The 22,044-nt window shown below is 57.2% G+C and overlaps 8 protein-coding genes across 8 annotated transcripts; 5 read left to right on the top strand and 3 right to left on the bottom strand.

Moving 5' to 3' along the window:
• Positions 1-13: 13 nt before the first annotated feature.
• FA10DRAFT_283392 (hypothetical protein) lies at positions 14-996 on the top strand (the record flags this gene model as incomplete). Its single annotated transcript, XM_025523835.1, has 5 exons — positions 14-346; positions 407-463; positions 541-639; positions 710-811; positions 868-996. The coding sequence occupies 5 exons, from the start codon at positions 14-16 to the stop codon at positions 994-996; spliced, it is 720 nt and encodes a 239-aa protein (XP_025380964.1).
• On the top strand, positions 948-3,958 carry FA10DRAFT_31157 (hypothetical protein). The gene is made up of 5 exons (XM_025525427.1): positions 948-992; positions 1,054-1,536; positions 1,600-1,872; positions 1,938-2,418; positions 2,506-3,958. The coding sequence occupies exons 2-5, from the start codon at positions 1,395-1,397 to the stop codon at positions 3,848-3,850; spliced, it is 2,241 nt and encodes a 746-aa protein (XP_025380963.1). The 5' UTR covers positions 948-992; positions 1,054-1,394; the 3' UTR covers positions 3,851-3,958.
• Positions 3,959-3,989: 31 nt separating this feature from the next.
• On the bottom strand, positions 3,990-4,579 carry FA10DRAFT_30931 (hypothetical protein). Its single transcript, XM_025525425.1, has one exon. It carries the CDS (start codon positions 4,482-4,484, stop codon positions 4,137-4,139), a length of 348 nt encoding a protein of 115 aa, XP_025380962.1. The 5' UTR covers positions 4,485-4,579; the 3' UTR covers positions 3,990-4,136.
• Positions 4,580-4,918: 339 nt separating this feature from the next.
• FA10DRAFT_30929 (Metallo-dependent hydrolase) lies at positions 4,919-6,885 on the bottom strand. Its single transcript, XM_025525424.1, has 6 exons — positions 6,456-6,885; positions 6,346-6,381; positions 6,255-6,279; positions 5,508-6,196; positions 5,315-5,426; positions 4,919-5,250 (listed from the first exon to the last, which is right to left on the bottom strand). The coding sequence occupies exons 1-6, from the start codon at positions 6,578-6,580 to the stop codon at positions 4,972-4,974; spliced, it is 1,266 nt and encodes a 421-aa protein (XP_025380961.1). The 5' UTR covers positions 6,581-6,885; the 3' UTR covers positions 4,919-4,971.
• FA10DRAFT_264370 (hypothetical protein) lies at positions 6,884-11,219 on the top strand. The gene has a single exon (XM_025520622.1). It carries the CDS (start codon positions 7,285-7,287, stop codon positions 11,032-11,034), a length of 3,750 nt encoding a protein of 1,249 aa, XP_025380960.1. The 5' UTR covers positions 6,884-7,284; the 3' UTR covers positions 11,035-11,219.
• A 75-nt stretch (positions 11,220-11,294) lies between these two features.
• On the top strand, positions 11,295-12,664 carry FA10DRAFT_264369 (NAD(P)-binding protein). The gene is made up of 5 exons (XM_025520621.1): positions 11,295-11,705; positions 11,769-11,860; positions 11,923-12,072; positions 12,158-12,485; positions 12,549-12,664. The coding sequence occupies exons 1-5, from the start codon at positions 11,334-11,336 to the stop codon at positions 12,564-12,566; spliced, it is 960 nt and encodes a 319-aa protein (XP_025380959.1). The 5' UTR covers positions 11,295-11,333; the 3' UTR covers positions 12,567-12,664.
• On the bottom strand, positions 12,633-18,297 carry FA10DRAFT_30889 (hypothetical protein). Its single transcript, XM_025525423.1, has one exon. It carries the CDS (start codon positions 18,255-18,257, stop codon positions 12,699-12,701), a length of 5,559 nt encoding a protein of 1,852 aa, XP_025380958.1. The 5' UTR covers positions 18,258-18,297; the 3' UTR covers positions 12,633-12,698.
• Positions 18,298-18,992: 695 nt separating this feature from the next.
• On the top strand, positions 18,993-22,041 carry FA10DRAFT_264367 (hypothetical protein). Its single transcript, XM_025520620.1, has 3 exons — positions 18,993-19,346; positions 19,428-19,787; positions 19,864-22,041. Exons 1-3 carry the CDS (start codon positions 19,317-19,319, stop codon positions 21,916-21,918), a joined length of 2,445 nt encoding a protein of 814 aa, XP_025380957.1. The 5' UTR covers positions 18,993-19,316; the 3' UTR covers positions 21,919-22,041.
• The last annotated feature ends 3 nt before the right edge of the window (positions 22,042-22,044 follow it).

The raw sequence follows: 22,044 nt of genomic DNA, 5'->3' as shown, positions 1-22,044 counted from the left end.
GGACTAGCGAGACATGCTGTCATCGCGATCCCCGTCGCCGTTGAGCGACAAGAGCGACTCGTCAGCAATAGATACTTCGCCGCCGCCGATCGATGCCGACAAAGGCGATGCTGCGCCTCGCACTTTTTCGCCAATCAAATTGCCCATCGAGCTTTGGAGGGAGGTCATTCTGGTAACACAGTCATCAAAAGACATTAACAGCCTCAGCAGGACCTGCAAAGGCCTTCGTACCATCACCGCCGACGTCAATCTGCGGGCGGAATACATACTGCGCAGCTGCATGCCATGTGAAGCCATCTTTCAGGCTTCTTTGCGCCCTGATATGTTCAATGAGGAGCTCCTAGAGGTAAGCAGGCGCCGTAATGCTGAGTTAGTAGAGGAGATGCTTAGCCCGTCATGCATATAGATGCTTCTGTCGCAGGGAGCAGTCTTGTCTCGCTACTTTGTTCAGGCCTTTGTTCAAGTGAGTCTAATACGCTCTGTATGCCCCCAGTCATTTGCGATGCGCAGCTGAAGAGCTTTATCGATGTTTCCAATCAGCGCTTCTTTGCTCATACGAGACGTTTTGGCGGCGCTTCTTGGCTCAGTCGGATGAAATTCTCGGGCGCCGCTGCCCTCATGAAGATTGCCAATCAGAAGGTGAGGTCCCCTCAGGAGACTGCGCGGCCAGTCGATTGTTGTCGGCTAACCTGGGCTCTTCGCTCTGCAGTTCTCTGAAGGGATCAATCCAACCAGCCATTACGCCATGGATCTAGAGCTCTACTTGCGTGGATCGCCTGAGCTCCAGCTCAAGTTGTTAGTCGAGACAAAGGTAGGTGAATGCGTGTCTCTCGTCCTCATACTCCTGCTCATTTCTCGCAATGGCAGCTTGCTCCAATCTTTCCAACAGACATCAGCGCAGACTTTGCCCACACGCTGGTCAAGAGTCCTGAACAGGCGAGGCTGCTGCACGACAATGGCTTTCGCATCAAGGAAAAACTTCTGATGCAATGGTAAGTACGAAGGTTGTCCTTTTGACTTCCTTCTCTCTCGCTGAAACGTTGTCATAATTAGTATCGACGCTGCCCTGTTGTCCCTTACAAGCACGGACAACAACGAGCAAATAGCCTTCGATCGCTTATGCGGGATGGCAAAATACTTCCCCCGCTTCGAGGTACCTCTTGATATCGTGAAGGAGGTAAGACCAAACGCTTTGCATCAATCCTCTTTGCCTCTCTTACCTTGCCGTCTTAATAATATAGGTCGTTCTGGCCATCGTGAAGTCTCCAATCTCACCAACATGTGCCAACCGGGAGCAACAGGCAATTCTCGACTCGAACGGAGGCATTGCAAACCTGTCGAGCAGATATAAGGCTTTCAAGCGTTTCTCCCACGCACACCCGGACCTTACCCCGATGGAAGATGTCGCTCGAGGCCTGGTAACCAATTTTTCAAAAGGGGCATTGCATGCCTCTCCTGCGTCCTTGGCGTCGACCATGATCGCGTTGCTTCGCGAGATGCCAAGTCTGGACGAAATCGGAGGCAAATTTGCAGCTTGTAAGTGTTTCTGTTGTTCAGCCACAAAAGGCTTTTCCTTGTCGTTGATCAATGATTAAACAGTGACCGTTCTTTGCGACTTTGAGAAACAATACATTCACCGCTACCCCTCTAGTGAAAGTGATGATCCTTGGTCAACCTTTGAAGCGACACATATAGAACGGCTCCACTCTCGTCTTGAGAGCCTCAAAGTCGGACTCGAGGAGGCCATCGACTTGCTCGTCAGCCCTCACACTTTCACACACGCCATTTGCACTTACATTCTCGACCATCTCGGAAAAGAACAGGGAATAGAGGCCGTGGATGTGGTGAAGGCGGCGCTGAGGAAATGCATCGGTAAGCTCGCTTGCCCTGCATCCAATCATTTACTGTTACCATTGCTTATTGTCCTTCCCGAAAAGTTGAGCCAATGTCTGGCAACAAGCTTCCGATCCTGAAGATGACGCTGGAGTGCTCCGGTGCCGAACAAAACTCGCGCAGTACTTTGAGCTCACTACTGGCCGATGCACTCGCAGAATGGAGGATCGACCTTAACCAGCTGGCAAGCTTGACGGCGAGAGAGACTGATGTGCCCGTTCGTACTCCTCTTGCATGGATCAGCGCAGGGTCTTGCAGTACAGTGCAGGGCCCTTCACCACTCGAGGTGACAAAAGGTATGACAGCAATTCCGTTCAGCACCGGTCGGTCGACGATGTATTTGAGGAGCGTCCTCTCTTTTTACGACCTCCGGCAGGAAGAAAAGGCAGCAAGTGACAGGGATCTCTCGGATATGGACGAAGAAGGATCGAGATCGGAGCAGGAGCCGCACGACTCTGGGTTCTGGGAAAGCCCTAACGATCATTACTTGTCTCCGACGAAATGTCCGTTGACAGCAGAGGATTCGTGAGTCATGAGCCCTTTCATCTGGTCATTCTCACACACGTCTCACAGCGCCAGTCGTTTTCCTTCCTGTTGTGCACATGCGTGTAGCCCAATGATTCACATAGCTACTTCCGCCTGCTGCACCTCTTGCCAAGCATACAGCCATTACTGTCACCCGGCGACGACAATTCCTTTTTACGAAGGGGCTCAGGACTATTTGCCTCAGTCTCACCCCGTTATGCAGGACATCGTTCTCGCCCACGCAATCATCAACGAGAAGGAGGACACCATACGCAGACTTCTCGGCGATGGTTGCCAACTCACAATGGCGCATTTTCAAATTCTGGCCCAGCTGGGTCGTCGCATACCTCTTGCCGTCCGAACACACCTTCTCAAGGGTGCCCCCTTTCGTCAAGGCAAAGTTGATTCTCCCATGGCTATACACAGATACAATGAGTGGCCCACGAGGGAGTCAAAGGACAAAGACGACAGCAGAATGGATCTCCTCTTTGCCTGGAGAGACCGAGTCGAGGCAATGGACCTAGCGTGTACTGCAAACAAGGTCCTTCTGCGAGAGTCATTCCGGGTTAAAAAACGGCGTCAACAACATTTGGAGGAGCAATTAAACGCAGAACGAGGCGCGCTTGACACCATGGATGACGATGACGGATTGTTCTTGCCCACAGCGGCTGCCAGGAAGCAGTTGTCTCGCAAAGCTGGCCGTACGGCCAGGCCCTTATCTATCGGCCTTGAAGCAGCCAAGAAAGAGCCCAAATCGCAGGAAGGAGCGCTCAGAAAGCAGCTGCCGAGGAGATCGACTGCTAATGTAAACTACGCCACCATGCTCACCACATCAGAAGAGTCTGAAAACTCGGACTCGGACGACCAGAGCCTCGCAGGAAGCGAGAAGAGCGACCTCACCGATCCCAGGAGTATCGATGGTAGTCAGGTTCTCGCGAACGCAAAGACGAAGCAGGGCGAGATTCCCTCAGAGGACGAAGGCGACATGAGTTCTGATAGCGATGTACTCAGTGAAGTAGATTACGAGGATTCCGACTTTTTCTGTGATGAGATCTTGTCGCTGTCAACGGGACGAGGGAAGAAGAAAAAGGATCAGAAGGCGAACAAAGAAGGGGTGCTTCGACGGCATGCGAAATGGTTTCGGAATCTTTCGACCGACCAGTTGAACAGCCACCTCTCGAGACTCGACGACAACCTCAAACGCGGATTGAGAAAGGCCCAGCAAAGTGTCGTTCTTCACCCAGCTGCGACAGGACTCAGCGACGATGTAGAAGACGACAAAGACGTGTACGGGTTCAAAAGCAGTGACGGCCCTCTAGTTCCAGATTTTTCCCCAGTAGACCCACCCTATACGAGCACTCTCAGGCGCTTTCGTGAGAAACATGCGTCCGGCATTAAGTGGCTCGCCCATCTCAAGACCTTGATGTGGTGAGTGCGAAGCATCGTCAAACGCCTTTTTCGAAGCTGAGAATAGATCTGCGATCAGGTTCGAGTACAGGAAGCTTAGGCTGGTCCGTACGAAGATCCGTCACGATGCCGCCAAGAAACAAATCGAGACGGGAAAACGAGGGTCAGACGGAATCCCTTTCCTTCGCGAAAACGAATTCCAGCTTGAGTGAGTTGCTGAGAGATGGTGGCCTGACATCAAGAGCGAGAATGGCCTGACTTCGCCCCCCTTTGATCAGCCTCCTCTCCTTTCTTCAAAGACTCTGCATTCTTCAGCGAGAGCGAGAAACGCTGTTGGCCAAAGAGCTCCACAAGCGGAAGCTAGAAGTGGCCAAGGAGCGCAGGGAAGAGGCTAAAAAAGAAGCCGAGCGCCGCAACAAGCAGATGAAGAGTAGAGTGGCAGCCAAGAGAGGCAAGAGAAAGAGTAAAAGGGTAAAGAAACCAACAAAGAGAGAGAGCGTGGATGAAGCGTACTCGGACGAAGATGAAGAGCAGGACCAGGTTGATTCGTATGAAGTCGCTGGCCACCTCGGCATGGACGATGAAGAGGATGATGGGAACGAAGAAGACGAGGACTCGAAGGACGGAATCCTCGAAGACGGCAAAGGCAAGCGAACCATGAAAACCAGGTCTCAGGCCAGGCACAGAAAAGCTCGCAAAGCTACAAACGGACAAGATATCTCGACGGCAGCGACCAGCGCTTCAGGTGGCCGTAAGAGAAGGAAAATGTGAGAAATCCAGGTACAGCAAACCACATCTGGTAGTGGCGATACCACAATTGGCCATCGTCAACTATCGTTGATACCATCAATGTCGACACAAAATAGCGCGATCAAACAAACAGACGGACACCCGAACGAAGACTGCGCGACACAACACCAATGTATGACCCTGAGCACTTTACCACGTCTAAAAGGGGGACTTACCAATGTAAAAATCCGCACATCCCTGGACCGTCATCATCGCCCTCATCCTTCTTTCCATCTCTTCCTACCCCCCTAGTCTTCGCACTGATCAATCAAGCGCCATGGCTACCACCTTATGGCTACATCTCTACCTTACTGGTCAATAGAAATGTTACTGATACGATACCTTTGAAGGAACCCTCTACGGTGAAAAGACGCCCTGATCGACCTTTGTCCAGCCTACTGCTCTGTTGTGGACGACAGCGATGCGGGACCTGGGCGGCGATAAGACTGCTTCTTGGACTGATTGGCAGCGAGGTAAAAGGGTAAAGGTCTCGCAATGCGAGGCAAGCGCCTGGCCGGAGAAGATACGGACAACATTGTCATCGTCGATTTCAAAATCGACGAGCCTGGCATCGACCCGCTCAGGTTGCTGGATGCGTGCGCCGGCGGCGTGGGCAGCAGCTGTCGAGACCATTGACTGTCAAGTCCTCACGATTGAGAAAAGAACATTGACTTTCGCGCAGAGAGGCCAAGAAACTCACGAGGAAAGCTTCGAGGTGGGTGGGCGTGGCAGATTGCCAGAGCGCGACGGCGAGAGGCAAAAGATCCATGGGATCCGCGTCACCTTGAGGTGTGAAGAGATTGCCAACATTGCTGAAACGATGATGATTGTCGACGCTTCAGTCTGGTCTGTTCTGGCTTGAGGGAGCCGTCCCAAGAGGCTAGCTGACTTACTTGACACCCATGGAGACGGGAATGTTGCGCTTGACTAGCTCCAGAACCGGGAGTGAAGCTCTGCTCCTCTTTGCATAAGGATAATCCCGCCCTTGCATATACAGATCGCTCGGCGGTAACGCGACAAAAGCCACATCAAGGCCATTACAGGAGCGAGCTAGGCGATCCCACTCTTCTTGTGAAAAGAGCGAGAGCCTGGTCGCGTGTCCGATGGTGATCCTGCCCTCGAAGGCAACGGATCGAGCCCGGTCGAGGACATAGAAGATTGTCGGCTGCTGTTCGCTGTCCAGATTGTAGTCTAGATGAAAATCCACGTCGAGCAAGTTGGCTCTGGCAAGGTCAATGATGAAATCGATGTTGCGTAGGGCGAGCTCGCGGGTCTTCTCGACGTATGGGGTTGACCCTACCGCTGTGATGTGGTTCCGATTCAACATAAGGAGCGAGATAACATCGATTTTGAAGAGATGTTGCATCTTAGCTTGCCGGTCCTGGTTCTCAGGGTAAAAAAGCGGATCCTGGGCAAATGCGACAAGTTTCACGTCCAGATGGTCTGATGTCGCTTGACACAGCTCGAGGCCTGCTTCCAGACACTTTGTATCCACAGCAGGATCCACCTCGACGTGCGCTCGCACCGTAGTAATGCCATGTTGAAGAGACGCTTTCAGTAGGCGGTCTCCACGAGCTATAAGCTGCAAAGAAGGGGTCAGCGAACCAAGGCAAGGGAGCTGTCTACCGTCGAATACCAACATCTTCGTGGGTAAATTTGGCTTTGCTAGCATTGGCCCACTTCTCTGTTTCAGCCTCCTGATTAGGATTCATGTCAAGTAGGTGCACTTACGCTTCGCCAGTCTTGGCAAGAGCCTCAGGAAATGAGCTGGGTCAAGACGAAACATGAACTCGCAGGCAGACAAGGAAGAGGGAGGAGAAACAATCAGCCGAGTGACTAACCCATCGCCAATCGGTGTCTGCTGGAGCAAGTAACATTTGTCCAGATGAACGTGGGGATGAACGAGGCCACCGGGAATGAGCAGGGCTGATGTTCTCGAGACACGCCCGTACTTTTTCGGCGCCATGTTACCTTGATCTTCTTTCTTCGAAGAGCGGCGGAATGGGTATTGGGAGCGAGACAAGATGAACACGTGACGTCAGTAAGGTACAGTAGAAAATGACGTCAACGTTCCTGCGCGCTTCGCCGGATCGTCCTCGAGCGGCGTGAAGACGGGAGAAAGAGGAGCTGAGTTCTTCGAATAGCGTGCCGGATTTAGGCTGTGCGACACGCGGCCTCAAGCTGAAGGTGAGCCAAGAAGAAACCAGATCAGGTGAGAACAACGTCCTGGATTGTTCAGCTTCGAGGGTTTGTCTGGACTGGGCTCCACAAGACATCCAACGTAGTTTATCTACGGCTTTATGTTATTTGAGCACTTAGTGTTTCGGTCATTTCCCTTAAGTTTTTTTCTTTCCCTTCTTGTAGCAGTCTCCGCCCGACCGACCACCGCTGGACCGAAGGTGCGGTGACGTGACTGACGCCACTCCTGCATTTCCGTCACCGACAGGAGCCTCCCACACCCAGCCGTCTTCTCCATCTTTCTCGTCGCCGTGGATTTGCTCTGGTACACCCTCGTCCCACACATAGGTGCTTACACACACGAGCTGCCTGAGCGCATCTCAATCGACGTCGCGTTAGTGGGATCTTGTAGGTCGGCGAGAGCGGCATCATTTTGGGCATAGAGAGATCTAGAGAACGGCGCGACCACAGTCTGCATGTCCTTGGGCCGGCATGGCGCCCTTTGCTACGGCCTTTGACGCCTCATTGGCTTCGCCTGCTGTGGTGACGGACGGACACGCCCACCCACCATCGGACAAACCACCTTCAATATCCACTGCCAAGGCCTTCTCGGCATCCTCGATGGTACCAGGCTCCTCTTCGTCTTTGTCATCGTCGTCTTCGTCGTCTCCTCCCCCCGCCCTCGCGTCTACACCCTCTGCCGCGACAACAAGCGCCGCGTCCCTCAATCCGCCGATGTCCAGCTCAAGCTCCGACATGCCCAGCGGAGAAGGGGATCGAACCACGTCGATGCGTCCGCCGCCGGGGTCTTCCTCTCGCTTCTCTTTCGCAAAGAGGCAGCCGCCACCGCAGCTCAGGGCAGAGGACATGGCACGCAACGTAAGCGCGCCAGACTACTTTGGAGGTGGTACCCAGCAGTCCCGTCCGCAAAATGACGCCCATCCATGGGACAAGCTTTTCTCCGGAGTGGGCGCAGGCGGCAGCGGCATGCAAACGCCAATGGGCCCGCCTTCGACTTCGATAATGGCATCCACCTCATCCTCGAATCCTAGTGCTAATAATTCCGAGCCTTGGAAAGGTAGAGATTCCAGAACATCGCAGCGGACAAGCAACCAAACGGACGGAAGCGACTATATGCTCAAGCCGCCAACGGCCATGGCGCGGGCACTGTCAGGCGGCAGCAGCAACTCCACTTCCACCCAGGGATCGGCTGCAACCCTGATGACGGCGGCGGACATGGAGAAGTTCCGCCCAATCGAGCCTCTCTCGCTGGCAGAGGTCCTCGTCAGCGACTACAAGGCAAGCGAGGGCACCCCTCTGTCGGTCTCGACAACGACGCTCATCATCGACATTCGTCCCTCTACTTCCTTTTCGCTGGCCCGTATCAAAGGCAGTATCAACCTCTGTGCACCGAGCACGTTGCTCAAACGGTCTGGTGTCACTGTCGATCGAATCGAAGAAGAGATGTTGAGCAGCGAAGAGGACCAGAAGCGCTTTAGCGCATGGCGGAGGGGGCCGCGGAAGGAGGGAGGTAGCGCTAATGGAAGCGAAAGAAGTAGTGGTAGCAACGGCGGCGGTGGCGGCGGCGGTGGCATCCACATGGCAGACGGCGAGGATGGAGCAGCGTCCGTAACCAGAATCGTCGTGTTGGACACCGACACGCGCAACGTCGGCGATGCAGGCAAACCAGCGGCTGGTGGCGGTGGGCCTTGTCTCACTGGCCTCTTGCGCAAATTCGACCTGGCAGGTTTTGCGGGCGAGCTCTGCTGGCTCGTCGGTGGCTTCAACTTTTTCGTCAGCAAGATGAGCCAGCAGAGAAGTGGTGGCTTGGGGCTGGACGACCTGGTGGATCGGAGCTCGATCAAGGATGCAACGCCGGCGCCGGCATCCAATGCTGGCGAGAAGAAGACAGCAGCGATGAGACTCACCCGAGAGCCGAGTCTGCGGAGGTCGAGCATGCCCCACCCTCAGCCGGATCGAAGCGAGGCAAGAGCAGTCGTCAAGAAAAAGGGGTCCTTGGTCCAGCCCCGTGGCTTGCCAATGGAAGCCTTCATGTCCTGCAGCACCGTCACTGGCCGAGACGGTGACGAAAGTCAGGCGGACGGTGGCCACGGCTTGCGACAGATGCACACGAGCGCTACCGAGCCGACGATGGATGTGTTTGCTGCGCAGGGCCGTGCAGGCCAGACAACAGGAGCTGCTTGTGCAAATCCCTTCTTCGACAATATCCGCCAAAATAGAGAACTGCAACATGGCGTGACCGAGAAGATACCTATGAAACTTCCACCATTGTCGCAAGAGCAGCAACGTTTGCTCCCTGGCTTTCTTCGACGGCTCGTCGAGCTCGGAGACGAGGAGCGAGCAGATGAGCTTGCCCACGCCTTTTATGAGATTGAAAGGGCCGAGCAGGCGCGTCTCATTGCTACCATGCAGCAGCACGCCGCCGAGTCCAAGCTCAGCAATTCGAGGCCCAAAGAGGATTTTGCGCCTCCAAAGCAGTCCCCTTCCTCCTCCAAGGCCCTCCAGCTTTCGTCACCTTTTTGCAGCGTAGGAGCAGGTTTGCAGTGCAGCGGTATCCAGTCAAAGGAAACGTTTCCCTTCAGCATCGCTGCTGCCCTCGAGCGGGGTGCAGAAAATCGTTACAACAACATTTGGACATATGAGCACAGTCGGATCCGCCTTGCCTCGTCAGTGGCTGCAGAGGGTAGCAACGGACTTGACTGCAGCGACTACCTCAATGGCTCATATCTCGAGCCAGGTCGCGAATTCGGGTGCAAGAGGCGATACATTGCCACACAAGCACCCCTACCGTGCACGTTCGAGACATTCTGGACCGTCGTCTGGGAGCAAAACGTGCGTGTCATCGCCATGGTGACGAGGGAACATGAGAGTGGCCGGCTGCAGTCGCACAACTACTGGTCCGACGTCAGCTTCAGCGGTGGCCTTGCTCTCAAGCTCGTCGAGGAGGTCACTCTTGATGCACACGGTCAGCCAGTCAGTGCCGATGATGTTGGCAAGCTGGATGACGGTGGTGGCAACTTGTTCCCTTCGATGTCTGGTGGGCCCTCCGAGGACGGCAGACGCAAACCAGCCATGATCAAGCGCATGCTCCAGCTCACCAACAGGGCAGCTTCGAGCCAGGACGCTCCACGCACGATCCTTCACCTCCAGTTCATCGACTGGCCCGACTATTCGGTCCCGGATTCTTGCGACAGCCTGCTAAACTACATGGATCTTGCCGCCCGTGGGCAGCACGAGGCAGACACGCAGCTGCGACAGGAGGGTAAGGCGTCAAATGGATCCAGCTCATCTGCTGGCGTCGGGCCCCTAGTTGTTCACTGCTCAGCTGGCGTTGGGCGGACAGGGACGTACGTCGTCATTGATTCGGTCCTCGATATTCTGAGAAAGAACCGTTTTGCTGCACTCCGAAGCGGCGACGTTACAGAGCTGGGCGTTTGGGAAGATGGCTCAGCTGCTTGTGCCAGCACTGCGCGAGGAAGACCCACGACAGCGAATTCCGCGTCGATGTGGCGGCAACCACCGAAACTCGATGGCAACAGCTCCACCTTCGGTACGGCAGACTATTTTGGAGGCCTTATGAGCACTGGTAGTGAAGACAATACTCGCACGCCAAGGAGGAGCCTCAAGCGTGAGCTGAGCCCTTCGGCCATGGACATTGATTCATCAGACTCGACGGATTCGACGATGGAGCGTGATGTGCGGTCCCCGCCGCCTTTGCAACGGACAAGATCAGACGACATCGATGAGGAGGTGGACAGCGACGCTCGCTCGCTGACGACAGCCGCAAATGGGAGAAAGGACGCCAGTGTGGCGGCCCTCTTTGCTGCCAACCACCAGGAGGAACGAAGCCGTCGGAGCAGCGCAGGCAGCGGCGTTGAGACGCCCAGCCGGGCCATGGGCTCCATGAAGATTACGTGGGACTCCAACACGTCAACGCCGATCAAGGGTGTGTTACCCATCAGTGGCTCGAAGGGCCAGCAAGCAGGAGCAGGAGCGACAGCAGAGCCTTCACCTTTCTTCAGCAGCTTGGGCGCACCAGCAGTGGCGCTCAACGCAACGTCGAAGTCTGGCCCGCCACAACAGGCGTCGGATGCCGTGGACCTCGTCAGGAAAGCCGTCGAGACGATCCGAGAGCAGCGGATGAGCACCGTGCAGACGACACGGCAGTACGTCTTTGCGTACAGCGCCGTACTGCAGGGCCTTCTGAGGGACACCCGTTGAGAAACTGCCCCAGTAATTCTTTTCCCTTTTTCCCACACCAACTTCCTTTTCCCCGACCCCGGTTCATTCTCCCCACTCGCACATCCAAAGTCTTTGTCGCACCGGTTTCATCCCACATACACTCGCACTCTCACATTACACTGTAGCCTCTAAATCGTATGCCACTTGTTGTCCGCAAAAAGGAGTTGTGTGACCCACGTGCTGTATGCCTCCACTTCTGGAAGAACTGGGTGAGACTGCTCCTAGTCTGTGTCTGTCTCAGACCATTGACTTGTCGAGCAGCGAACGCCACGACAGACATGGCTGATAAGAGCAGCAAGAGTCATGACAGCCTTGCGACCTTTCAAAAGCTCACGTCGCGCTCGGACGTCGCCGGCCTCGTCTGCGTCGTAACGGGCGGGAGCAGTGGCCTGGGCCTGTACGCGTCTCAAGCCCTCGCGCTTGCCGGCGCAACAGTCTACATCCTCGGGCGCAACACAGAGGCACTCGACCGTGAGGTGAAGCGCCTGGAGACCAATGCTGGATCCGGCTCGCAGGGTAAGATGAGAAGGGTGGTGTGCGACGTGACGAGCAAAAAGAGCTTGAGCGAGGCAGTGAGGGCCGTCAGCGAAGAGCAGATAGAAGGCATCGATGTTGTCATTTGCAACGCAGGCGTCTCCGGCAGGCTCATGGTGAGTGCCTATCGTGCCACTCGACCCATGATGACGATGCTGAGCCTCGTGTTGCTTGCGTAGAAGAACTACGGCTCGTCCGGCTTCGACATCGACAATTTTGACGCAATGCAGCGCGAGCTCGACTCCTTCACAATCGAAGAGGCTGAAGACATGTGAGGCGCAGCGTCTGCTAATTTTGCTGTGCGCAAGAGGAAGGCTGAATCTCTCGCCCAAGCTTCCGAACAAACACCCTTGGACCATACTTCACCGCCACGGCCTTTCTCCCGCTCCTCAAGGCTCGCGTCAAGCACTATGCCTCGCAGCCTCGAGACAAGACCTATGTTCCACAGATCATCACAGTCAGCTCCAACGCTGCGCATGTCAAGTGAGCTCCTGTTCCCGCTCAGGTCTGGATGCGCGCTTGTTCTCGTTCTCAGACAGCTGACGTGAACCTTCCAACTTGAAAAAAGATACCCTATCCTCAATGCATTTTACAATCTCTCAAAGACGTCGGCGTCGCAGTGGGCCCACATGCTCTCGGCCATGCTCGCCCACAGCGGCATCCGGTCCAACACGCTCGAGCCGGGCCTGTACCCGTCCGCCATGACGACAGCTTCGCCGCAGGACGTACAAACGGGGCACTGGAGCCTCGGTGACTCGACCAACGGCGCAGACCTCCCGCTGGGGAGAGCAGGCTTGCCACATGAGCATGCCTCTTCGGTCCTCTACCTCTGCGGGAGGGGGGCCATCTTTGCAAACGGCACCACACTCAGGGTAGACGGCGGGGCGATGCAGAGAGTGGGTTGTCTTGTCAGCTCGTCTTTGCTAGATAGAAGCTCACACAAGGTTGACACCTGACAGGTCCCGACGACAAATTGAGTTGATGGCATCGCTTATACCTATGATATTGCTATGTGAGAGTGGATGTGAATAGTCACATGAAGTAGAATGAAGATTGCTGCGCATCAAGGAATGAATGATTAGGTGCCTCGTGCCCTGTGACGTTTGCGATCAGTCCTCGTTTGCGCTCGCCCAGTTGTCGATGTCTGGTGAGCCCCTCATCACCCTCGTGCTCGCATGCACGGCAGGAAGAGGCGAAGATCCGCGGATCGACGACACCTCCTCGTCACCGCCAGACTCGATCGGAGCTGCTGCCGTCGAAGAGCCCTGACCAGACGCAGGCTCAGAACTGATACGCACATCGTCACCCTCAGTGTCGTCATCCAAGTCTCTGACGAGTATCCGACCAGTATCGAGGTCGATCACTTCGTCGAACCTCGACTGTGGCTCTGACAACGGCTGCTGCACTCGTCGGCTCTCCTCTTCAGTCCCATCGTCGTCGTCTTCCTCTTCCTCTTCGTCGTCGTCCTCATCTTCGCTGCTTTGCATCCTCCGGGCACCTGACGCGCTTTCCTCGTTCAACTCACGCAATTCGAGCGCTTGCTCTCGCCTCGCAGCGTCGAGGTCGTCCTGTGACGCATGATGCATCATGACGGCCTCATCAACCACGCGGCTTGGCGAGATGGTGTTCGCAATCAAGAGCTCCGTCTCTCCACTATCACTGGAGGGCTGCTGATCCTCTGCCCCATTGGTCGTACCTTGGGCGACGGAAGTTGACGATTCGCCAGCGGTGTTGGTCTGATGAGAGAAGGTGCCGGTCTGATCCTGACGCGGGCTTGGTGCCGTGACAGAGCCCCTCTTTGGCAAGCCGAGTCTATTTCTAGCCGGCGACGCAGGCGTTGCGGCCGATGTCGAGAAAGCAGAAGGGCCTTTGGGCCCAGGGTACTGCGGCAGATCTTCACCTTCGTCAGCTAGTCGAGAGCCATCCTCCCTGAACAGCTGGTTGTAGCTTGGCAGAATTGGCATCGCTGCACCACCTGCCGAGGTGACAATCTCTGCGCTTCCCGGCGCTGCAGTGGTTGTCGGAGGTGGCACGATGGCAACAGGAGGCCCACTTGCTGCGGCAGAGCTGGCAGTGACCTGGGTGATAGGAAGGGGTGCAAATTGTTCGCGAACTTCGACAGGCGCTGCCTCGGTGAAGCGAACAGGGACGCAGAGAATGAGAGCTTGGCCCCATTCGCCCTCTCCACCGAGGGGTCTGCTCCCGAAACCAAAGCCGAGCTTGACCTTGAGCTTGTGACGGACCCTTGCATAGGGACTGTCAAAGTCCGCTGCCAGCTGCGCTGTCCCATCTCGCTTTGCAATGGATGCCGAATGCGTGACAAGGGGAAGATTGACGGTCATTCGGACCCTTCCTCGAGTCAAGTCGACACCGTGGCTGTCGTGTCCGGCAAAGGAGTAGGTGGCACGAGGACCTTTGAACTGCGGATCACCATCGCCGTCCATGTTGGCAGCCTGGTTGGAGCCATCAGCACCGCCAGCTCCACCGTCCATAGTTCCGTCCATGCCCTCGTAATCGACCAGAGAAATGTCCATGACGGCCGTAGCAAAGCTCGAGAGGCCCCGAATGGCAGATTCGTAAGCCCGTCTACCGCGCGAGGGCTTTTTATTCTTGCCATGGCCGTCCTGGCTGGCCGGCGCCTCTCCTCCCAAAGCGTCTGCAGTAGGGAGACTGCTGCTCGGACCAGCAATGGCCGACTCGGACCGCCGAGGTGCATCCTCCGGAGCTGGCGACGGCACGCGTCCAGACGTGGTTGACGACGATGGCGCCGCGAGATTGGTAGGCGAAGCAGCTGCGGAAGAGTGACGCAGGGAGGGCACAACAGCTTGGTCGACGGTCGTGCCATATACAGTAGGGATAGACGAAGGATTCGGTCCAGACGAAGAAGGAGGGGGGCCATGGCCAGAAGCAGACGACGAGGCCAAGGACGGCATTGTCTTTCGCTTCTCCTTTTTCTCTCTCTTCTCCTTTTCCTTCTGTTCTCTCTCCCCCTCCCTTTGCCGCTCCTTTGCTTCTCGCTCCTTGTCCCTCTTCATTTCTCGCTCGCGTTCCCTTTCCTTCAGCTCGCTTGCTCTCTCCCTCTCCTTGCCCTTTCTGCTACTCTTGCCGTTTGCCTGGCCATCGGAGCCCTTCGCACCATCTGCAGCTCGTTTCTTGTCGGCCTGAGACGGAGGAGGGCCGACGACGCACGTCCGAATGCGCTCGACGTTGTTCTCGACTGGGTCGGGCGCTTGGCCCTCTTTGACGAGCTCGAGGTGGTGTCGGACCAGATTGATGTCGTAGCCCGCTCGCATCCTCACGTCTGCCGACGTAAAGGAGCGGCCCTGCAGACCTCGATAAGGGTCGCCGAGCATGGGCAGCTCGATGGGCTCCACCTTTGGATTGGGCGGGAGCGGGTAAGAGTGGCAAAAGGTTCTCGAGGGAGCCGACGTGTGTCGCTCCGTCTGGACGCAGACGAGCTGCATGTCTCTGAGACGGAGACCGCCCTGCTCTCGGACCTGATTCCAGGCATGCGTTTTGCCCACTTCGATCTGGACGCCAAAGGTCAGCATGTCGCTCGTGGGGCCATCAATCTGTGCGTGTGATGGGATGGAGAGGGTGAGAGAAAATGGCAGACCTTGGCCGTCGGGATTTTCTACCGGACAGTCTGCTGGTGGGTGAAGGACAGGGCGATGGAGAAAGTGGCGCATTGGAACAGTGCCAGAGCCTTCTGACGCACCGCCTCCCGACGCAGACGACCTTCCTGCACCGCGGCCCTGTCGGATCCCCCCACTGCGCGACGATACGTGCGGGGTACCGTTGGCGGCATTGCTCGACCCTCTCTGAGGTGCTGCAGGGGGAGCAAGAGAAGTAGCAAGGGGTGCAGCGAGCTGTGCAGCCCGCTTGTCGGGATCCGTCGACACATCCAGAGCGCTAGGCAGAGGGTCCGGGACAACATGCCTCAATGGCTCGGCGGGCCCTTGCTCTATTTGGGCATCGGCGCTTCCCTCGGCCGCAGACGTCCCTGGTGTGGTCGGCGCCGTGTCATCAATCACAGCAGCAGCTGGTACTTCGCTGGGCACGGCCGGGAGGGGATCATCGACCGATCGCGAGCTGTGGCTGTTGACGCGTGAGACGCCCGGCATCGGGGGAGGGTCTTGCATGGCGGCGTCAGGCAGGCCTTCGGGTCCAATGACGGCCATTCTCGCAACGGGGACGGGGACCACATCTCTGCAGCGACGAATGACAATGGCCAATGGGTCGCTGCTTGAAATCTTACTTGCGCCTTGTTGGTCCCGCTGGACGAGCTCCTGCCTTTGTTTCCACTGACGAGCCCACTCCAGTGCGCGAGCGCTGCGACGACCGTCAGTCCCATCAGTGTGGCTCGATCGACCGTCAGGGGCAGGCACCTCTGGCGGCATCGATGCGTCTTTCATTGTCGTCGGCGTCGCTGCGGAGGACGGAGAGGGAAGTGCTGTGACAGTCGTACGAGCCCTGATCTGAAGCTGCTTTGCACGCTTGCTCAGCCAGCTTCCCTTGTTCCGCGACTGCTCCGCAGACGCGTCTCCAGCTGCTGCTGGAGTGGTGGATGACCGCTTACTGGGGGATGATCGGCTACTCCTCCTCCTAGTGCTTGAAGAGGCTCCATCGGAGCCTGTGCCCGGCTGCAGCCCTCTCTGGCTCGAACGTGATCTTTCGTCTTCAACGGCCAGCGAGACGGCTTCGCTGCCCGATGATGACGACAACCCCGGCACCCGAGGGGCAAGCATCGACTTGGACCGTGAGACGGTCACCGTTGGGATCTCCTGATCGGCGGGCTGGTCGCTGTAGCACGCCTGGGCATCGAGGCAGTAGAATGTGTTGCCGAAACGAGAGTGGAAAGTACCAGGAAGCCAGCCAGGCACCGACAGATCGAACTCGATCTCGTATTCGACGCCTTCGCGAAGGCCGTCTTTTGCTGGGTCGACGCCACCCTCGGAGCTCTCTCCATCCCTGGAGGCAGAGAGAAGCAGCGTCGCACTTTCCGGGAGTAGCTCCTGCGTAACTTTTGCCAGTCGGAGGGCAGAGAAGCGACCCGAACTGTCGAGGTAGAGTGCGAATCCTGAAAAGGTGACCTTTAGCGATGTAATCTTGAGTGCGTCATCTGCTGTACCCTCATGGTCGGTGTGGTGACTCTGCCGGGAGCTTTGTCCTGAACGAGAGGGTTCCATTGAGACAGACGTGCGTCGAAGCGAAGCCTCGGGTGCACGCAGCAACACTTCTGGGTCCCATGAGTCGGACTGGTCTCGAACAATTGGAGGCAGCATGGGTGACGAAGCCCCTGATCTTGCCGGGCGCTTACTGGATGCGCTCTTGTGCCTTCCGGTCATCATCTCAACGATGTCTTGCTCCATCGCAAGCGCATCAGACTTTGGATCCGCCTTCCTGGCCGTTGCAGATGCTGGCGTTGCTGCAGCAGTTTGCTCCTGCAAACCGTGATTGCCGTCATCCGATAATGGCTCTTCTTTGCCATGGCCTTGTGCCTGCGCCGGGTTGATCTTGAGAACGACAGTGCCAGAGAGAGAATAGTTGGAGCTCGTCTGTGTGGACCCAAACATCGTGATGCTGTCCGTCCTCGGTGTGACGCGAACCTCGACTCGCTTGCTCCGATCTCCCACGCTGCTGCGCTTTCCTTTATTCGATGCATCATTGCTGGCTCTCGCCTTGCCCTTTGAGAAGCCAGCACCCACGCTGCTGGGCTCCTTTGTTCCTGCGTCTTCTTCCGGTTCCTGGTTGGAGTAGAGGAACTCAAAGGCTGTCATTTCGCCGGGGCTGTCTGAGGCTGCGACTGCTGCTGCTGAAGCTGCCGCTGCTGTTGCTGCTGGCGGCGTAGCATCTCGTGAGAAAAGCATTGATGTCGGTCGCACAGCATCAGCGGACCTTGGAACGACAGTCGAGCTGTCTGAAGGAGCGTGGAGGCCTGAGCCGGCCGAAGCTGAGCGCGTCGACGAAGGCAAGATCGGACCCGTCTCTGCCACGGCTGCGCGAGGCACGAACATCGAGGTGCGCTTGCCATTGGTCAAGTTAGCAATGACATTGGTGTCGATGGGAGCTGGCGGACCGGCTTTCCGGCGAGGTGGCATCGGAGAGGAGAGGTGAGGATCGCGCCCCACCGACGAGGCTTGGCCAAAGCTGGCAGTCGAAGCGGCCCGAGGTGTGCGCTGGTTGTTGTCGTTTTCCAGATCAGAGCGAGGCTCTTCCCCATTCCAGCCTCGGGGAGGCTCGCCCGAGAGGAAGTCGAGCATGCTCATTCGGCTGTTTTTGGTTCCAACACTCGACTTGTTTGCCTTGGACCTAGATCGACCCACTCCTCTTGGTGCCGCGGCTCCGGAGCCCAGGTCATCGTCTTCGTCTTCAGAGCCGGACTCGGCAGGCGAGGCGGAGATGGAACTTAGCTCGTCTACTGATTCAGGCCCCGTCGTGGGCGATCGTGGCATGAGACGCTGTCGCCGGGGAAAAGGGGACTTGTTGGCAGTGGGGACGAGCCCTGCGCTTGACGACGGCGTCATGGTGGGATCTTCTGCGATCCGGTCCAGTCCACTGGTGGCTGCAGAAAGCGATAATGACGAGGGACTCCCTTCCGGTGGCGCAGGCACGCCCGGTGGAAAGAGACTCGAGGTCCTCGTTGTCGGCATGCCCGTCTCTGCCATCGCTTTCCCTCTTCGAGTCTACGCATGCAACGGAAAGACAAAAGAAAAACAGAGGAGAGGAATAGGGGCCGCAGTGTGAGAATGACCGTCATGTCGATTTGCGTGACGCTACTCACCTGCTTCTGCTCGTAGCCAGTAAATGCTGTGCTCTGTGCTCAATGCAGGTGCACTGAACAACTAGTCGACCCGATCGAGGAAGTACATCACAGGTCTGCACCGCCCCTCTGTCTAACCCCCGGGCAATCGCTATCCGATCCAGAGAAGCAGCTGCAGCAATAGTAGTAGTAGTAGTAGTAGCAGCAACAGCAACCTGTCCAGTGGCGGCGGGGAGGTGCACGTCGGAGCGAGCGGGCGAGGGTTCGAGCGCGGCACCGGTCTTGCCTGTGCGATATGCGTTCGCTATTCAAGAGCCGCCTCGTTGGACCGTGCACAGCGACCGGCCGCTTGTCCTGAGACTTGAAGAAGAAGAAGAAGCGGCTGAGAAGACGGAGCAGGACGTAGTGGCCCGGTCGACAATAGTACGTCGGGGTTTGTGATTTTGATTGGCAGCTAGAGAGCGAAGACGAAGGCGTGGCCCACGCTAAAGGGGGTCCCGGGTGAGCCTAGGTTTGCAGTTCCATTTTATTAGGGCTTGTTCTGGCGGTTTAGCGTGCAGCCCTTTTCTCACCCACGTGTGGCTCTTCCGACCGGGACTCGCAGGCTGAAACACTGATTCGTGAATCTTAAAGCGGCTGCTGATTGCTGCTGCTGTGGCTGCTGCTGCCACTGCCGCTGCCGCTGTTGTTACTGTGACCACCAACTACGCAGACTCTCCGAAAGTCAGTCAACACGTCCATCGATGAGCAAAGAGCACTAGCCAGCACCACGTACTCTACCTTCAGAGCCCTTTCCTTTTCGGCGATAACACAGCCTGTCCGCCTCCCCCACCACCCCCAAACACCCTCCTTTTCTATGCTCCTTCTGTCGTCGAATTCTCAGGTCAATTGCCAACACTCTTGATTATTTCCGCTCCTCTCCCAGTCCACCAGCAACGATTTCGTCCGTTGAGGGGTGCTGCAGATGGGCATGAGCGACCTGCAAGCAGCTGCTGTGAGTCTTTCGGCTCTCCCAGGATGTTTTGAGTCTCCTCTTTCTGACGCGCCCACCCCTCACTTCATGTAACGATGCCAGAGCGATGGCGAGGCACGACCGACGGACCTGCAGGACGAACAGCAGCAGCAGCAGCTTGCCGCCGAGCTAGACGTCGACGCAGAAGCGCTGCAGCTGCAGCAGCAACAGCAGCAAGAGGCAAATGCAGGCAGCGCCTTGGCCTCGGCCAAGCTTTCGACGAAGAAGAAGGAGGCTCTGTCGCAGGTGCCCTGCAAATTCTTTCGCGCCAATGGCTGCTCCGCCGGCAATGCGTGCCCCTTTGCCCACATCACGCCCGGCGAGGGCAACGGCAAGGCCGTCTGTCAGTGGTTCCTCAAGGGCAGCTGTCGCTTCGGACACAAGTGCGCCCTGGCTCACGTCCTTCCGGGTCAGCCAATGAGCGTGAGTGTGGCCTGTATCCAGTAGGCACTGCTGCTGCAAGGTGATGCTCACAAGTTTCTTTCCGGCGCATCCGCAGATGGATCGCAAGAACAAGAGGGCGGCGCAGCATCAGCAGCAAGGGCAAGGCAACGGCGGTAACGGCAATGGCAACGGCCAGGCCCCGAACCAGATACAGAACCAGATACAGAACCAGACACAGACCCAGCAAGCGGGTGGCGGTGCTCTGGGAAATGCCAACGGCAACAAGCGCGGGCAGCCTGGCCACCGGAGAGATCGAGACTCGCGCGGTGATCTCGTCGTTCCTCAGATGCAGGGACAGGCAGCATACATGGGCGTCGACGCTGGCGGCAGCAGGGGGGGAGGCTACCCCTTCGGCGTAGGCGTAGGGGCCAGGGATGTCGACTTTCCCTTTGGGCTGCCCGACGACTTCCAACAATTCTCAGGGACAGGCGGTTCTTCAGTGAGCCATACCAACGGCAACGCACGATCCAACTGGCAGAACCGCCTGTCATCCAACCAGCTCGACCACGACGGACGGGGGCCAGGAGCAGGAGCCGCTCTTGGCAGCTCCTTGGGTCGGTCACACGACACGGCAGCAGAGCGCTATGAGGCATCCGGGCGCAGTGGCATAGCTCTGGGCAGCCCTGTGCCAGGCAGTGCCTTTGGAACGAGCCCATTCAGCCATCCAGGCTCCCACTCGCTCTTTTACTCAGAGAGTGCCACAGTTCCTGGTCACCTCGACGACGATGGGCCGCATGCGAGGGCGATGAGGAATGGAGCCGGACCTCGCTCGATGGGGCGTCTCGACGACTCCGGTCTCGAGGCTGCAAGTCGAAGGGCTTGGGGGGCGAGGTCCAGCCGTAGACGGCAAGGTAATGGCGTGGATGGTGGCGAGGACGACGACGACGATGAGGCATATGTCCGGGCGAACCGAGCAGAGGGCTTCAATGAGGAAGACTTTTTGCCTTCGAGCTTGTCGGAGCTCCTCACCCCAGCCGAGCTGGAGCGCAAACGGAGAAGTGTCATCACCTCGGATGGCAGCCATCAGAGGCTGGCGAACATGGGTGCAGCTGCGCAGAGCATGCCAGCGGGCAGCGCTGCCTCACTCTGGGATCTCGCCTATCGCCAGGAAGCGGCAGCGAACAGATCGGGTGCTCAGCCAGGCGCCTTTGCGACAAAGGACGCGGCAGCAGCAGCGGCAGCTCTAAATGCGCTCGGGTCTTCACACCTCGATGGCAGTCGCAGCGGGACGGACGTCTTTGACCATGGAAACGGTCTTGGCATGAGCAACAGCTCGGCTGGCTTCCTGGCATCCAGACTTCAGCGGAGTGATGAACGCCTTGATAGCCGGCTCAATCACCAGGCTGGCGTCATTGGCAGAGATCGCGAAGATGCTGGCTCTATGAGGGCGCCACCAGGCAACGCCTATAGTCCAGATGCCCAGGCCGCCCTCTCCCATGCTCCAGGGCAGAGTCTTCCTCAGGGCTTAGCTGCTGGTCTCTCGAGGCTGCATCTACGTGCTGGCGGGAGCGGCATCGTCGCCGCTGGCCAAACACAGCAGCAAGCTCAGCTTTCGCAAAATGCCGTTTGGCCTCCCGCGGCGTCGTCGACGTCCTCTTCGCTGCTTCCGAGACACAGTCAAAATGCCTCACCTCACGTCAATGCCACCAACAGCAATCAATTTAAAAATGCTGCGAGGCCGTCAATGTCGAGCAGACCGTCGAACTCTCATCTCGACGACTTGGCGCCAACGGCTCCCTCGAGCTTGTTCCCGCACAGACCGAGTCCCCTGTCGTCCGCCTTGGCGAACCGACACGGTACGGTCTCCTCTGCCAATGCCTCGCCCCTGCTGGACTCCCAGTCCAACTCTCCGGGCGGCATCGCCATCCCAGGCCAACAAGAGCAGGCTGTCACATCGACTGGTCAGCAAAGCATCGGTGGCAAACTCTCCGGTGTATCACCCTCGATTCGTTCCCACCCAGGTATCCAGCGCCTCGTCCGCGCCAACGGCTCTTCATCGGCACCGCCCTCGTCATCCTCTGCTAATTTGGCGCCGAGTCCCCTGGCACTGCTGCCCACGACAGGCGAGGAGGGCGAGGAGGTTGAGGAGGCCATTTTCGAGCTGGAGTGATAGAAAAAAAGTAAAAGCAAAGGAGTGACGCAAACTCTCTTCTAATTGTATTGGCTATTTCTTCTTCCTTGATTGAAGAAGGTTTGACAGAGGAAGGAGCAATGTGACTAGATGAAGCGGTAACAG

Source organism: Acaromyces ingoldii, assembly GCF_003144295.1.
Source record: "Acaromyces ingoldii strain MCA 4198 unplaced genomic scaffold FA10scaffold_1, whole genome shotgun sequence".
Lineage (NCBI taxonomy): Eukaryota > Fungi > Basidiomycota > Exobasidiomycetes > Exobasidiales > Cryptobasidiaceae > Acaromyces > Acaromyces ingoldii.
The sequence above is the reverse complement of the archived record's forward strand: the minus strand, read 5'-3'. Positions and strand labels throughout refer to the sequence as shown.